The 17,241-nt window shown below is 53.7% G+C and overlaps 1 protein-coding gene across 5 annotated transcripts in view; it reads left to right on the top strand.

Annotated features, from left to right (window-relative positions):
* The window catches only part of RAP1GDS1 (Rap1 GTPase-GDP dissociation stimulator 1), a 168,522-nt gene that overhangs the window by 92,996 nt on the left and 58,285 nt on the right, over nt 1-17,241 (top strand). For 3 of the 5 annotated variants that reach the window (XM_032782756.2, XM_032782755.2, XM_032782757.2), the window contains exon 3: nt 7,323-7,445. In XM_032782756.2, coding sequence (XP_032638647.1) covers nt 7,323-7,445 — 123 coding nt within the window. Of the gene's footprint in view, nt 1-7,322; nt 7,507-17,241 lie in introns of those variants that run through there. The other 2 variants (XM_032782758.2, XM_032782759.2) reach the window with 2 other exon arrangements.

Raw genomic sequence — 17,241 nt, 5'->3', positions numbered from 1 at the left:
CTTTTCCCCTCTTCTGCAGATGTCTGCTGCCGTATCATCTATCTTGGGAGGCCATAGGGCATCGATTCGGTTGGTGAGACTCATCATCTAGTCCATGAGTCTTGAGGTCCCTAGCCCTCACCACATCAGCCTCTGGTTATTAGAGGGAAACCCAAGAGAAAAGGAAAACTATATATTTTTTTTAATTCTGCCTGCATTTGCAGTCCTCCACAGCTCAGACCAAAGTTACAGTGCATCCCACAGGCTGGGTGGGGCCTACAACACAACCAATAATAAGAATCTTAACACACTCTTTGAAAGTTAAGCCATGAGCTACTGCCTCCTTGAAGCGCTGCCTCACAAATATTTCCTCCCCTCCCTGACAGATCCTCCTGTCCAACACTTGCATCTAAAGCAGGGGTGGGCAGACTATGGCCCGGGGGCCTCATCCAGCCTTTCAGAAATTTTAATCTGGCCCTCGAGCTCTCTACGGGGAGCAGGGTCCGGGGCTTGCCCTGCGCCACACGTGCTGTGGCTCTGCACGGCTCCCAGAAGCAGCTGCATGTCCCCCCTCCGGCTCCTATGTGTAGGGGAATCCAGGGGGCTCCGCATACTGCCCCTGCCCCAAGCGCCATTGGCCAGGAACTGTAAGCATTCATGGCCTGCCATAAAATTTCCATTCCCAGATGTTGCCCACCCCAATCTAAAGCCACCCCTCAAAAAAGCCCTTGTAGCGTTGGACCTTGCAAAGGGAATTAAAACCAATTGTAAAAAGTTCTATAGCCATATAAATAAGAAGAAAACAAAGAATAAGTGGGACAGCTAAACACTGAGGATGGAATGGAGGTTAAGGATAATCTAGGCATGGCCCAATATCTGAACAAATACTTTCCCTCAGTCTTTAATGAGGCTAATGAGGAGCTTAGAGAAAATGGTAGGATGACAAATAGGAATGAGGATATGGAGGTAGATATTACCACATCTGAGGTAGAAGCCAAACTCCAACAGCTTAATGGGACTGAATCAGGGGGCCCAGATAATCTTCATCCAAGAATATTAAAGGAACTGGCACATGAAATTGCAAGCCCATTGGCAAGAATTTTTAATGAATCTGTAAAGTCAGGGGTTGTACCGTATGACTGGAGAATTGCTAACATAGTTCCTATCTTTAAGAAAGGGGGAAAAAAGGTGATCTGGGCAACTACAGGCCTGTCAGTTTGACTCTTATAATGGGAAGGTCTTGGAAAAAATTTTGAAGGAAAAAGTAGTCAAGGACGTTGAGGGCATGGTAATTGGGACCAATACAACATGGTTTTACAAAAGGTAGATTGTGCCAACCAACCTGATCTCCTTCTTTGAGGAAGCTAACAGTTTTTTAGACAAAGGAGGTGCAGTGGATCTAATTTACCTCGATTTCAGTAAGCCATTTGATACAGTTTCCAACTGGGAGTTATTAGCTAAATTGGAAGATGGGGGTCAATATGAAAATTGAAAGATGGATAAGGAACTGGTTAAAGGGAGACTACAAAAGGTCGTACTGAATGGTGAATTATCAGGCTGGAGGGCGGTTACTTGTGGAGTTCTCCGGATGTTTTGGCCATTCTTTTTTATCACTGACTTGGCACAAAAGTGGATGTGCTAAAAACTTTGTGGATGACACAAAGCTGGGAGGTATTGCAATACAGCGAGAAGGACTGGAATATTACAGTGAAGATTGGATGTAAACATGGAGTGTATTAGTATAGGATGAAATTTATAGTGAATACGTGCAAGGTCATGCATTTAGGAGATTAATAACTAAGAACTACTGTTATATAGTCTGGACGTCATCAAGTTGAGTACAGAGGAGGAGAAGGACCTCGTAAGTATTGGTTGACAGGATGATATGAGCACCAATGTGATATGGCTGTGAAAGCTAATGCGTTTTGATGCATCAGGCGGGTATTTCCAGTGGAATAAGGAGGTAGTACACTTATTTCAAGGCACCTGAGGCCTATCTGGAATACTGTGTGGCAGTTGTCTCCCATGTTTAAGAAGGATGATTAAACTGGAATCAGGTTGCAGAGATGTTATTGGATGATCCGAGAGAACAGAAAACCTGTCATATGAAAGGAGACTGAAAGTGCTTGCTTGTTTACCTAACACAGAAAGGCCTGAGGGGAAGATATGATTGCTCTCTATGAAATATATCAGAGGATAAATACCCAACGACAAAAAAAAACAAAAAACAAGACAAAAAGGAGGAGAGATTCACTTTAGCTCAGTACCAATGTAACACAAGAACAAATGGATAGTAAATGGCCATCAGGGAAGTTTAGACTTGAATTAGATGAGGTTTTAACCAATTTAGAGGGTGAAGTTCTGGAGCCAGCCTTCAAGGGAGTCAGTGGGGGCAAAAGACATATCTGGCTTCAAGACTAAGCTTGATAAGTTTATGGAGGAGGTGGTATAATTGGATAGCCTAATTTTGGCAATTAATTCGTCTTTGACTACTAGCAGTAAGTATGCCCAGTGGCTAGTGATGAGATATTAGATGGGGTGGGATCTGAGTTACTAAAAAGAATTCTTTCCTGGGTGTCTGGCTGGTGAGTCTTGCCCACATGCTCAGGGTTTAGCTGATCACCATATTTGGGGTCGGGAAGGAATTTTCCTCCAGGGAAGATTGGCAGAAGCCTGGGGGCTTTTGACCTTCCTCTGCAGGGTGGGGCCCGGGTCACTTGCTGGAAGATTCGTTGCACCTTAAAGTCTTCAAACCATGATTTGAGGACATCAGTGGCTCAGACACAGGTTTGATACAGGAGTGGGTAGGTGAGATTCTGTGGCCTGCATTGTGCAGGAGGTCAAACTAGATGATCATAGTGGTCCCTTCTGACCTTAAAGTCTACGATTCTATGATTCTTTCTCCCACAGCCATTTACAGCCCATTCCCCCACCAGCTGCTGCCTCTTCTGAGGTGGAGTAGCTTGCCCAGCAGACAAGTAAGGGCTGATCCAAGACCTTCTCCATTGGCACCTCCTGGCTTCTCTCTGCCAGGACCATGTTGTAACTTGCATGTGGCTAAATCTTTCTTTCTTAATAACAAAAGGAATAGTAAAGCCTGGAGTAGGAGTACTAGAAATAACCAGCCATTTTCAGGGTTATAAATAAACCACCTTTTTACATGAGGTCAGACTATCTCCGAAAGTATTTCAAAGCCCTATCAAAAGTTGTTATTTTTTTAATAGCTAAAGTATCTATCCAATTCCAAATGTTTTAAGACAGCAATTTAAAAATTAGTCCCATGCCACAGTCCATTGATAGTTTCCCCTAAATGTTTATATTAGAACGTGAACCTGATGAACTCTAAACCTCTGAAAAACTGAGCTTATTATGAAGGTGCAAAAAGGACTCTACTCTAGAGGTATGTGCGTGATGCTGTAGTGATGTGCATTTGACTAGTACCTACCATTTGGGGACTCCTTATACAGAGGGTGCACAATAAACATGTCTGCCTTTTTTCTAGATCAGTATGTTTTCTGCTTAAAGTATACTGTCCCAATACAGTGAACTCTACTTGTCTTCAGATGGGCTAAATTATGAGGAGCACTGAGGGTGGGGTCTGCTCAGAGCTGCAGTGGATGAGTGGAGATGCTCTGTGGCTTTCTATATGCACAGGGCAGCAGTAGGCTGAGTGCCACAGGGAGTGATGTAAGTTATGTGTTTGTTGTATAGCCTTTCTTCCACTTAGTTGTGAAAGTAGGGCATGCATTTCCCACAGCGCTTGCTGTCACGTACTAGCAAGTTGGGGTGGAATGATAGGCATGGCCATGCCCCGTGGTAACTTAGAAGTGCTGCTGGGCATGATAACTAGCCCTTACTGTTGCCTTTGTGCTTGAGAAATCCTAATGTCAGTACTCTACCTGGGTCATGGGAGCCAGTGCGTGTCAGGGAGTAGGGGGATGAAGGCATGTTTTTTGTTTTTGAAAGGGGGAGGAGATGCAGTGGTGGCCTCAATAATGCTCTATAGCAAGAGAAGGACCAACGTGCTATATCTGTTTGCATTCTCTGCAGCTGATATTCAGATTTCCAGCAGAAGTCTAGTAAGCTGAGGAGTGTATTTTTATTGGCACTCACTTGCTTATCTCAGCCAAATAAATCAGAGCATATTTGCTGCACACAACTTGCCTGGAGCACCATTTAATTTTATTTCCCCCACTTCTTGCAGGTCGCAGGACGTATTTTATTCTATTTATGTAATTTATGCATTGCACAGTAACAAGTCCATCAAACGGAAGGCCATAAAAATAAGACTGGATACTGTATATCTCAACAATGTGTCAGGTGAAACCACATTAATGCCTCCTGCCTACTAATTGTGTCTCACATTGTACAGATCAGTAGAACTTCACATTTCCAGATATGTTTTACTGTACTTTAGCAGCTGAAATCAAGGGGGTCTGTTATCCCATGGATACAAATGAAACTACTATCTGGAACTCCTTTTATCATTGACGTGCAGTGTGTGTGTGTGTGTGTAAATTATCTCTTTCATCCATGCATCCATTCAAGAACTTACCTGCAGTGTGCAGAATTGGCCTGTTTGTAACATCTTCCAGATGGATCATTTAAATTCTCTTGTGATGACATAAGGTTCCTCAGCATATCTGAAAACTCACAACTAACGTGTAAGCCTGTAAATAGATTAATAATAATTAGCACTTATGTGTTGCTGTTGAAGGTGCTGTATACATATTAGTTAATTAATCCCTGTTCAGTAATAATCAGAAGTTATCATCATTTTATAGATGAGAAGTCACTCTTTGCCTCACATTCTCCAAGATCATACATAGCATGTCAGTGACAGAGACAAAATTCAAACCCAAGAATTTTCTGTCCCAGCCACATTCTGTAACCTAGGGGTTACCAATTTATGGTCTGTGGAGGTGGGGAAGCCCAAAGTTTTCATTAAAAATTTGACTTCTTTTCTGCCCAGCTTTACTTAAGATTCCTGGCCCTCATTTTTCCTATCTAAGGATAATGCCACCCATCAATCTGAGATCCTGATTTGGAAGGCGCTATATAAAAGCAAAGTACAGTTGTTATTATTGCTATCCTGCCTCACTTATTTAGGATCTCTTCCATGGCTTTATTGCAGCAGCTGCTGTGGAGAGTGATGGGTGGGTGGAATATTTGCAACGGATGGTGTTTAGTTTAGTGAATTCTCTCCTCACCTAAGTGTCCTATACTCAAATTATGTTTACACTACATTCAGGGTGTGTGATTGCAGCCTGTGTAGGCATACCTGAGCTAGCTTTAATTTAGTTAGCTCAAGTACCAATAGCAGTGAAGATGTGGCACCACAGGTTTCAGCATGGACTGTGCAAGCCTACCTAGTACCCTGCTATTTACTCAGGTAGTCACTTGTGATGCCACAACTTCACTGCTAATTTTAGTCATGCTAGTTAGATTACAGCTAGCTTGGGTATGTCTACATGTGCTGCAGTCACACTTTCAATTACAGTGTAGATGTGCCCTTAGTAACGAGAGTGTTTATACCTTATATCCAACTTCCAGTTTCCCCCGTTACTGACAAGTTCGGGATCTATTTTAAAGCAATATGAGAATGTTGCATACATAGGCGCCAACTCCATGAGTATTCCAGCCCTGGAGCACTCAGGGGAAAAAAATGAGTGGGTGCTTAACACCTACCAGCAGCCAAACTCTCCCCAGTGCCTCCCACCCACTGGCAGCCCTGCCGATCAACTCCTCCCCCTCCCTCCCAGTGCCTCCTGCCCACCACGGATCAGCTGTTTTGCAGTGCGCAGGAGGCGCTGGGAGGAGGGGGGGAGTGGTGGAACTGGCTGGGAAGAGGCGGGGCGGAGGTGGGGGCTTGGAGGAAGGGGTGGAGTAGGGGCTGGGGTTGAGCAGGGGTTGAGCAACCTTGGGGCAAGTTAGAAGCTGGCACCTGTGGTTGCATATCTTGTAATATTTGCAAGATACCCATGAGAGAGGGAGAGATTTAAAACAGCAGATTGAGTTCAGATAGATTTGTTCTGCTTAGCACAAGAACATCAATTACTGTATCTGATCTGACGTTCTTAGAGAATGCAGAACTTTTAGCGTGAATGATCAAATACAACAGAAGTCCCATTGCATTTATAAAATGACAAAATAACAATTGCCATCTAATCATATGTATATTACACTCATGTTAATCTGAAATGTAAAAACATTTGACAGTAGAAAAAAACACTTATTATGTAGTACCTCTTGCTTTAATCTCTATGAGAATTACCGTTGTTTTTCAATTCTATAAGTGGGTTATAATCCAAGGATGGAGGGTGGGCCTTGTCAGTGTACAGATGTCCCTCAGCAACTGGAAGGAAAGGATAGAGAGTCCCCCTTGAAACACTTTATCCTCAACTCAGAATAGAGAAACCAGTTTCATTTCTTCTGTCCTTGCCACTGGAACTGAAGAGCTGTTACTGCTGCCCTAGCACAGTAATTCCTAGCACACCAGTGTGTATGGAGAGTGGGAAACCGAGGACTGCATAACTTTCTGTCTTCTTTCCCCACACTCTCAGACTGCTGGCCCAAGAGGAATGCATCGCCTCCACCTCTCTTTCTGTACTAAGTGGACCTGCCTCATGATTGCTCAGCTCCGTGTACCACCTGTTTACTGTTACATAGAGCAGTCTATAATAGACGCGCTACATCAGCACAGCTGCACTTATGCAGCTGTAGCGCGGCTGGTGAAGACGCTCGGTGACAATGGGAGAGCATTCTCCCGTCAGCATAATTACTCCATCTCTGCAAGAGTTGGAAGCTATGTCAGTGGGAGAGCATCTGCTGTCGAAATAGTGCTGGTGTGGACAGCGCTTGGGTCACTGTAACTTGTATTGCTCGGGGAAGGGGTGTCTTTTTCACACCCTATAGCGACGTAAGCTAGATCAGTTTAACTGGTAGTGTAGACCTGCCTGTTCATGTTGAACTACCACAGACCTTTTTGTCCCCTAAACTTTCATCAGGATTTTCTTATTGCTCTCTGCATTAGTTTCCCCATCTGTTTGTAAAATGAGGATAATCCTACATTTTTAGTTACCACGTAGTTGCCTTGTAAGGATTAACTGATATTAAGTGCTTTGCAATGTTGTGTTAGATAAACACTGTTAGATGAATACTGAAACATCAATCTCTGCCTTGTGTATAGCACGGTAGTTGCCATGAGACTTATCTTTAAGCAAGGTCTAGATTTAAGTTACATTTTATGGGCACCATTTTCAAAATTTACTCTCCCCTCTTTTTTAAAAAAGAGGCTGTAAATTATTATGCAAGTGATTTTTTTGTTTTGACTTGTTTTTCAGATACCGAGACAAGCGAAAAAATCCAAAAAAGTGGGATTCTTCAGGTGTTTGCAAGTCTGTTGACTCCACAGTCTTCCTGCACGGCAAAAGTAGCTAACATCATAGCAGAAGTAGCCAAAAATGGTGAGGTTTTCCACAAGAACTTTTCTGCTGGAACATCTTCAGTTTTGCACCTCACTTGTCAGTATGTTTTATTTCATTTATGTTTTCATTTTGTAGATTAGAGATTTTTCATCTGTCTCTCTTTCACCCTTTCTGTTTTTGTCTTGGCAATATTTTGTTGCCACTAGATTTGTTTAGAGTGCATTTATCCCCTTGCTAATACGTCAGAACAGCATTTGTTTTCAGGAGTTTTCAGTCTTTACTTTTGTGCTATATGTAGTTTTTAAAAATCGATTGTGTATTTTTGTTAAGCAAAAAAAAATATTAAGGCTTTTTAAGATTTTCAGGAATGCATGTACAGAAATGTTTATGTACTGTGAGAGACCCAAACCATTGGGGTACAGGAGTCTGGTCCCATTGGCATCCAGCGGGGGTGGGCAGGAAAAGCCGGCCCACTTCTAAAGGACCTCCCCCCAGCCTAAGGGGAGGACCCACAGGTCTGGGACACCAAGTAATTATGTGGGACAACTAATGAAAAAACAGGATCGGGAGTGAGGTCACAGGGCTAAACTAAGGGAACCTGGTGGGGACACTGAGCAGAGAACCCCGGACAACGCCCACTGCTCCTCGAAGGCGTCAAGGGAGCCAGTGGACGCCGCCCAGAGGAACTCTGCCTGGATGTGTGAACAGACGGAGGAACGGAAATAGGCCCTACAGTCGCAGGAAATCCCATCGGCCAACCTCCTCTCCCTGGTGTTGTAGATGGCTAGTTTGGCCAGGGCTAAGAGGAGGTTGAGAAGGAGATCCCGCGACTTCGTGGGGCCACGGATGGGGAGTGCATAGATAAAAAGGTGAGGGGAAAAGTGCAACCAGAAACGCAAGAAGATATCCAGGAGGAGCCGGAACAGGGGCTGCAACCTGGCGCACTCCAAATAAATGTGCGCCAAGGTCTCCTTCTCGCCACAAAAGGGCAGGTGTTGGGGACAGGGTGAACCGCGCCAAGTACACGCCCGTGCTCACGGCCCCATGAAGGAGCCGCCAACTGACATCCCCGCGGGCCTCGGGACCAGGGCAGAGTACAAGCTGGCCCACCGGGGCTTCTCACCCTCGAGAGGTGGCAGGAGGTCCCGCCATTTGGTATCGGGGCGGGACGCGAGGGTGAGGTAGTGAAGGGTGTGGAGCACGAGTGTGTACAGATGTTTCCGTGGCGCGGTCTGGAACAGAACCGGCTGCAGATCGTGCAGCCGGCTCGCAGTGAAAGGGTGAGGGGCCGATTGGGTCCACGGGGCAGGGGCCCTATAAAAATGTCCACGGGGCCTGGGGTGGAGGGTGGGCAGGGCGTGCCCTCTCGCAGGACCCCGGTCGAGGTAAGCCCGAGCAGCAGGCAGTAAAGCGGCCTCACCTCCTGAAGTACGCGCCGGGAGTACGAGGTCTGGAGAGCCCCATGCGCTGAGCGAGCGTCAGGGGATCCAGCCAGTCTCCCCGGTCGTAGTCCAGGAGGTCTCCGACCCTGGTGACTCCCGCCAAGACCAGCCTCTGGCGCACCGCGGGGGACTCCGCGCACCTGCACACGAAGCTGGGGATTGTGTAGCAGGGGCTCCGCGAGGAGGTCGGCCCCACGGTGGCCGCCACGGACCTGGTCGCGAAAAGAGCTTCCAGGTCCGGAGGAGGTCTTGGTAGAAGACCGGCAGCCCGGAGAGGTCTCGCGGAAGACCTCTCGGATGGAGGTAAAAAGAGCTGCCGGTCGTATCGGAGCCCTCGGAAGCGCGAGGAAGGCGTGCGCCAGTACGCTCCACGCCGGACTACCCGCACCATACAGGAGCCTCTGCAGGGCCTGGAGGCGGAAGACACGGACCTGAGTGCGTAGGCACTTCAGGCCCTGCCCCCCTTCCTCCAGGGGCAGGTGGAGGACCCCTGCAGAGACCCAGTGCGTCCCTGGCCAAAAGAACTCCAGAATCGCCGTCCGGAGGTTGGCCAGGAAATCCGGGGCCGGACCAGGGTGTTGAGCCGGTACCAGAGCATGGACAGGACCAGTTGATTAAGCACCAGTGCCCTCCCCCGAAGGGAGAGGCACCGGAGTAGTCCTGTCCATTTCCGGAGCCGCTCCGTCACCCTGCCCTCCAAACCGTGCCAGTTCTCCGGCGAGACGGATGCGTGGCAGAAAGGTAAACGCCGAGATAGAGCAGCGGACCCGCGCTCCACCGGATGGCCTGAAGCGCGGGTGGGAGGGAGCTCGCCTGCCACCCGTCCCCGACCACCAGGCCAGAGCTCTTGACCCAGTTAACCCGGGCGGAGGAGGCCGCCGAGTACACAGCCTGGCAAGCCTCCACCCGCGCCAAGTCGCCCGGGTCCTGGACCACGAGGAGCACATCGTCAGCGTACGCCGACAGGACCAGCCGCAGCTCCGGCTCCCGAAGCACCAACCCCGTCAACCTCTCGCGGAGGAGACAGAGGAAGGGCTCGATCGCCAGGCGTACAGCTGGCCGAGAGGGGGCACCCCTGCCGCACTCCCCGCCCGAAGCTGACCGGCTCGGTCAGGGTCCAGTTGAGCCTGACCAGACACTCCGCAGAAGCGTACAGCACCTGGAGAAAACCCACAAAACGGGGTCCGAGCCAAACGCTCGCAGAGTACCCAGGAGATACCCGTGATCCATCCTGTCGAACGCCTTCTCCTGATCCAGGGACAAGAGGGCGAACGACAGACCATCCCTACACCCTAATTCCAGAAGGTCCCGGACCAGATACAAGTTATCAAAGATAGTGCGGCCCGGGACGGTGTAGGTCTGGTCTGGATGGACCACGTCCGCCAGCACGGACCCTAGACGCAGCGAGATGGCCTTTGCAATGATTTTGTAGTCCGTGCTGAGGAGCGAGATGGGACGCCAATTCCGTAAGTCGCGGAGGTCCCCCTCTTCGGCAATAAGGCGAGCACGGCTCGCCTGCACGAGAGAGGGAGGACCCCGCTCTGCAAAGACTCGGCCCAGACGGTGACCAGGTCTGGGCCGAGAACGTCCCAGAACACGCGGTAGAACTCCACGGTCAGCCCGTCCATGCCCGGAGATTTATTGGTGGGCATGCGACGGAGGGCTTCCGAGAACTCGGCCAGAGTGAGAGGCAGCTCTAGCCGGTCCCGGTCGCCCGTGCCGACCGTCGGGAGCCGTCCCAGAGCACTCTGCAAGCGTTAGGATCGGTCGATCCGGGAGAAAAGGGCCGCGTAGAAGGCCCTGGCCCTCCCGCACATCTCCGCCGGGTCCGTGAGGGGGGTGCCGTCCTCCGCCAGGAGGCAGGTGACGTGCTTCTTGGCCCCCCTCCTTTTCTCCAGGGCGTAGAAGAAGCGGGAGCCGCGGTCCATCTCCCGAAGGAGGTGGATGCGGGATCGAACAAAAGCACCCCCCGGGCCCGATGGTCCTCGAGGGCTCGGAGCTCCTCCCGCTTCTCCCGGCACGCTCCGCAGAGGGATGGATCCTCGGGGCTGGCGGCCAGACGCCTCTCCAGCTCCAAGACCTCCCGCTCCAACGCTGCTCTATGGCCGCATCCCTCCGCCGGCTGGCGCCCCGGGTGTAGTCACGGCAGAAGAGCCGGGCGCGCACCTTCCCCAGATCCCACCACCGCCGCCGAGGAAAAGGCGCGCCTCTGCCCTCGCCAGGCCAGCCAGAACTCCCGGAAGGACGCCACGAAGCCCGCATCCTCCAGCAAACTATTATTAAAGTGCCAATAGGCCGGCCCCGGCCTCTCCGCGCAGAGAGAGGCTGTCACGGTGGCAAGATGGTGATCCGAAAAGGGGGCCGGCCGAACGCCGGAGGAGTGGGCCCGTAAAGGTGGAAACGTGACAGATAAATGCGGTCCAGCCGGGAGTGGCGCGACCGATGGGCCTCCACCCGGACGAAGGTGAACGTCGAGACGTCGTCCGGGTGGTGGTCGCGCCAGACGTCCACCAGGGAGTGGCGTTCGACAATCTCCCGGAGGACGTCCGCGGCGGCCGGGCACTGCTCGGTCCCCGAGCGGTCCCGTTCCTCGAGGGTGGTGTTAAAGTCCCCTCCCAGGACCAGGCACTCACGAGGATCCAGGGAGCCGAGGAAGGCGGACGCCTGCTGATAAAAACGCAACCTCTCCGGGCCCGATGTCGGGCATAAACATTGACGAGATTAACCACAAGCCCCTCCATGCGGACCCGGAGGTGCAGCAGGCGGCCCGCACAGCCTCAGCGACCCCCAGCACCTCGGGCCGTAGGTCGGGGAGAACAGGGTCGCCACCCAGCCGCGCAAACCGAGAAGTGGCTAAAGTAGGCCTCGTTCCCCCACTCCAGCCCAGCTAGCTTCAGCGGCCGGATCCGTATGGGTCTCCTGCAGGAAAATCACAGAGTACCCCCCTCCCGGAGGTAGGAGAGCACCTGGTTCCTGCGGAGACCCATCCTACAGCCCGGGTGTTTAATGTGGCAAAGATGATCGGTGCCATGAGGAGGGCTGGGGGGATCCTCGCCAGCAGACACGCCCACAGCCTCCGGCAGGCCGCGCAGCAATCCGTGACCTACCCCATAGGTGAGTAAAGAGTCACGGAAGAGGCGGACCCGCTGGTAGGCCGCGGCGGCCTGCTTCCCGGTCCTCTTACCCTCCCCCATGAGGGCCCTCGCGGCCCGGAGGACCTGATGGAAATCCCCCCACGCTGGAGCGCAAGCTGGACTTTGTTACGGGAGCCACGGACGTCCTCGAGGAACTCCCGCAGCTCCTCCCTCAGCGCATGGGGGGCGGGGTCACTGATCGATGACTGTCCCCCAGTGGGGCCCCCGTCACAGCCCCGTGGCCCACCGAGGCGGGCAGGCAGGGGGCAGACCCCGACGTGGCGTCCGATGGGCCGACGCCACGCGACCCGCCCCGCTCCCCGGTTCAACAAGGGGGCGCGAAGGAGAACAGCAGCCCCTGGTGGGTCGGGACAGGGAAAAACTAGCGGAAGCCGCACCCTGGGGGTATCATTCCCAGGGCGGCACTGGCATCACAGGAGGTGGGGGGACAAGGACAGGGCTAACAGGAGTAGGACGGGGATCAGGGAGAGAATCTGGAAGGGGGCAGAGGCAGGATCCTGAGCCCCTATAGTGAGCCACTGGACGGTGGCTCCTCCTGGCCAGGCTCAGGGATCTGGGAAGTGGGAAGGGGACCCCTAATGATGCCGGCGCAGCCACTGTGGCACGTGTGGCAGCCTCGGCATCCAGAGATAGACGTTCGTCAATGGGGTCCCCGCCTAGGAAGGAGGGCGGGTCCTCCACACCCAAGAGGGACACCCCCTGGGAACCGGGTCCTCGGCAGCGGGGCACTGGCCGTCGCCCCAATTGGCTCGGCGGCCAAAGCAGGGTGCCACCCGCAGCCGGGTCGATGGAGGAATCCAGGGGACCCTCAGAGGCGGAGACAGGGGACAGAAGCAGCGGTTAGGGGAAAGGGACTCGGGGACAGGGGACCGGGGTGAGGTCGCCCAGATCGAGGCCCCGCTGGCAGAGGTCATCCTCCCCCTGCGTGACTGGGGTCAGACCCAGGGCCTCGATCTCCTCGTAGATGGAAGGGAGATCACCAGCCACCACCCAGGCCTCCCGCTAGCACCGAGGCGATACCATGCCTCGGCTCTCGCAGAGGCTTTCGAGAGTGGAAGGGGGCGAGAGAGGCTCCCTTGGGGCTTCCACGGGAAGGGACCCCGGAGGAGGGGCGGCGTTACCCTCCGGTGCTGCCACGATGTCCCCAGCCGGCACCACAGAACGGGAGTCAGCAGGGGGCAAGGCGGAAGGCTCGTCATCGGTGCCCCTCTTCCTGCTCTTCTGGGAGGCCTCCAGATCTGAAGGATGTAACGAGGTTTGAGCCTTCCGCTTGCCCTGCTTCTCCTGCACTAAAGACCAGCCCTCCATGGCATCATCCGGGGGCTGGCTAACAGGGGTCGGATCCGAGGGCAAGGGCAATGGCTCAGGGACTCGGGGAGGCAGTGGTGGGACAGCAGAAGCGAGGGAGGATTCCCCCTGGGACGAGCCCTCTCCCACGCCCGGCGGTATCTCCGCTGCACCCTCCTCCACAGTGATGGACCGAGAAGGAGGAGAAGGGGCAGCTTCAGGTGCTGGGCAGCCAGGGGTACCGGTGACGACAGGGCCGGTGCCTTGCTGGGGCTTGGGGGTCCCGGACACTCCTCCGTGCTGGGCCAAGGGGCAGTCCCTCCGGATGTGCCCCATCGCCCGGCAGAGGCAGCACCGGGCCTCCCCCGTCGAATAATGCACCCGGTAGCGGGCACCCTGGTAGGGGACCAGAAAGGACCCCTTGAGTGCCTCTCCGCCATGTGCCGCCGGCGGCAGTTGAAGCTGCACTTGCCTGCGGAACGAGAGGACGTGACGGAGGGCGGGGTCCTTGCAGCCCAATGGGAGAGGGCTGATGACGGAGATGGGGTGCCCCAGGGCAGAAAGGGCGGGCAGCAGGGCGGCATTGGGCAGGAAGGGAGGGATGGAAGTCAGGAGTAAGTGGACCCCCAGGTCTTCCAACGGCTCCAGGGGGATGAACACGCCCCCCACCGCCAGGCCCGTCTCTACCGCCTCCTGGGCGGCGGCCTCCGATGCCAGGAAGAAAACCACCTTCCCGTATGTTTTGGAGGCTGCCACGATGGCCGTGGGCCCCACCACCCTCGCCAACGCCCGCACGTAGGTCTCCACGTGGGGTGAGGCGGGCACCAGGAGGCAATGGACGCCATGCTTCCTGGTCAAGGTGGGAAAGGGGCCCCGGCCGCTGTAGGTGGTGGCGGAAGCGGTGGTCGGAGGAGCGGTGGCAGGTGGGGGGCCGCCGCCACCTGGGCGTACGCCCTGGGGGCCGCGGGAGGGACATCCACAGAGCTGGTGGAGGGAATAGCGGGGAGGGATGCCGCAGCTGGTAGCAGGGCCGCGGCAGCAGGGGTAGTCTCCGCCATGGAGGGCCTGGCCTTTCTAGCGGGGCCCTTGCCCTTCTTCCCACCCCGACCCTTCCCACCAGCTGGGGGGGCTCCCCCCGAATCAGAAGGGGTGAGGGACGTGGCAGCAACGGAGGTCTCCCCAGTACTTGCCGTCACCAGTGCCCCAGCAGGGGCGGTGGTAGGTGGATCGGCAGCGGCGGTCGAGGTAGAGGCTTGGGCAGTGGACACGGGGGCAGGTAGAGGAGGGGCAGTGGGAGCATCGTGAGGGGTCTCCCCTGCCGTGTCCCCCGCCATAACGAGAGCGGGGAGGGGGACAAACAGCGAGGGGAGGGGAAGGAGAGAGGCGACCACCCCTCCCCGCTAGGCTGCAGGCAGGGGAGGAGGGGCCCAGAAAGGGAAGGCTAAAGGGCGTGGGGAGCAACCAAGGACCTAGGGTGGAGGGGGTTTCAGGGCACCGACGCAGAGGGGAGTTCCGGCTCCTCCAGTTGCACTGGGATCAGGGGGACAATGGCAGAGGGGGGGTGCAGTGAACAAGGGAAACTCAAATGGGGAAGGGCACAAGCGCATGGGAGGGGGCGTGGGCGCACGAGGGGAGGGACCAATCAGGGCTGGGGGAGCACAGGGGGGGGGAAAGGGCGAGCTGGGAATGGGGGCAGAGGGACCACGGGGATAGCTGCAGGGCTGGGGCAGAACTATCAGGGCCACAGAGGGAAATAGGTGGGGCGGACAAAAAAAAGGAAAGGGGTCAGTCCAGGGGGGGGGGAAGGGGTGCGCCCACAAGGGCACTTGTGCAAAAGTCAATGCTAGGCTGCTGCTGCTGCAGGCCCAAATGATGGAAGTGGGCGTGGTGAGCCAGGCGAGCAGCTCAGTCCCAGAGGCAGGAGTCCAAAGCAGAAGGAAAACAGCCAGCGGGGGTGGTGGGGGGCAACGATGGTGGTGGGGGCGAAAGGGAACACAGATGGACCGGGGGCAGGCTCCACGCCACACCCCCGGTGTCCAAACAGACACAGTCCAAACCCCCACCACAAGAGCACAGTTCGAAAAAGACTCAGTCCAGAAAACCCCCTCCACAGTGGTCTTCACGGTCTCCAGCAGCAGGGCGGTCCCTTCTCCTCCTCCTCCTCCTCCGGGCTCAACAGCTCCCAGCAACTGCCACAGTAGCCCCAGCAGCTCCAGGTGGTGGTGGTGGTCTGGTGTCCAGGCAGGAGGGACCCCGCTCAGAAGGTGTCCTCAGCAACAAGAGCTGGGGTCCCTCACTCCCCCCCTCTCTGGGAAGCAGGCCAGCAGCCCCCCCCCCCCTCAAGGGCTGTAGGTGGAGTAACAGCAGGAACCGAGGGGGGGGGATCTACTAGCCAGCCAGCAAGCAGGGGGGAACCAGCAGCCAGGCAAACAGATCGAAGAAGGGGAGGATAGTAGTGTCTACTCGCAGGGGGCAGCAGAGCAGCGGCGGAACAGTAGCAGCAGCAGCAGCAACAGCAACAGCAGTGAGGCCCAGTGGCAGCAGAACAGCGCAGCAGCACCCGCTCCCTCCTTTCCTCTACGCGAGCCTGAAGGAAGCTCCTACACAGAAAGCAGGTTCTTTCTCTGAGTGAACCAGAACAGGGCTGCACGAGAGTAAGCAGTAACCTGCTAGAAACCAATAAGGCAGGACAGTGAAAGACACCTGCAGCCAATCAAGGCAGGCTAATCAGGCACTGGGTGTTTAAAAAAGGAGCCACTGCCAGTCAGGAGGAGTGAGCCAGAGAAGAGGAAGTGTGGTGAGACTGGAGAAGAGGACAGGAGCTGGGAAAAAGAAGTGGGGGTGTGCTGCTGAGACTAGGATAAAGCCTATCAGACACAGGAGCAATGTTGTTGTGCTGAGGATAAAGAAGTGTGAGGAGGCCCTTGGAAGCTAGCCCAGAGTTGTAGCTTTCATGCAGCTGTTACAGGAGGCACTATAGACAGCTGCAATCCACAGGGCCCTGGGCTGGAACCCGGAGTAGAGGGCGGGCCTGGGTTCCCCCCAAACCTCCCAACTCCTGATCAGACACAGGAAAAGTTGACCCAGACTGTGGGGAAGATCACTGAGGTGAGCAAATCTGCCAAATAAGTGCAGGATCCACCAAGGTAGAGAAGGAACTTTGTCACAGTACACAATTACCACAATAGATTGTACAAGTGTGGTAAATGGACAACTGAATTACCTTTTAGGGCTGGGACCAGTGACAACATTATTACCCCTGTCAGGCCCTGTGACAAAATAGTAGGATCAGTCACTCTGAAAATAGAGATAATTATTTGTCTTACAGTAGCAGCCAAAGGCCTTTGCTCAGGATCAGGGATCTTTGTGGTAGATGCCATACAACATATATATATTTGAAAAATAATCTAGAAATTCTTCTAAAATTATTTTTTCTTTAAAAAGAATAGTTCATGAGCTCTAAACGTTCCAACATGGGTGACATTGATCTGGGGCAGAGGGCCCAAGCAAGCCTCCCCACATTCTTTCAGCCCCACTTAAACTCAGTGCTGTTCGATTTGTACTGTATGAATGGGAAACTTTTTATAATGATTTTTTTGTATCCAAGGTGATGCAAGAAGTCACAGATCTATGAACAAGCACATTATTTAGCCAGGCCATTATAGAATTTTATATTGTTGTTTAAATACAAATATATGCATCTGGATGGACAAGGCACCTTGCTCTGTGTAACCGTGTGGACTCCCTCAGCTTGGGAGGAAGTGGAGTGAGTGCTGGAGATCTGCAGGCAGGAGCCACTGCCAGGACTCTCTAGAAGGAATAGCAAAGGAGATGCAATTGACCTCCCTCAGCCCCTGAATTGCTCAACTCTCTTCCAAGGAGATTCACCGGTGAGAAGCTGTAGACTGCAGATCATCCCAACCTTCGGAGGGGGCTGAATAGAGGAGGGAA

This window comes from Chelonoidis abingdonii, chromosome 5, assembly GCF_003597395.2.
Source record: "Chelonoidis abingdonii isolate Lonesome George chromosome 5, CheloAbing_2.0, whole genome shotgun sequence".
NCBI lineage: Eukaryota > Metazoa > Chordata > Testudines > Testudinidae > Chelonoidis > Chelonoidis abingdonii.
Note: the sequence above shows the minus strand (reverse complement) of the source record. Positions and strands in the feature narration are given on the sequence as shown.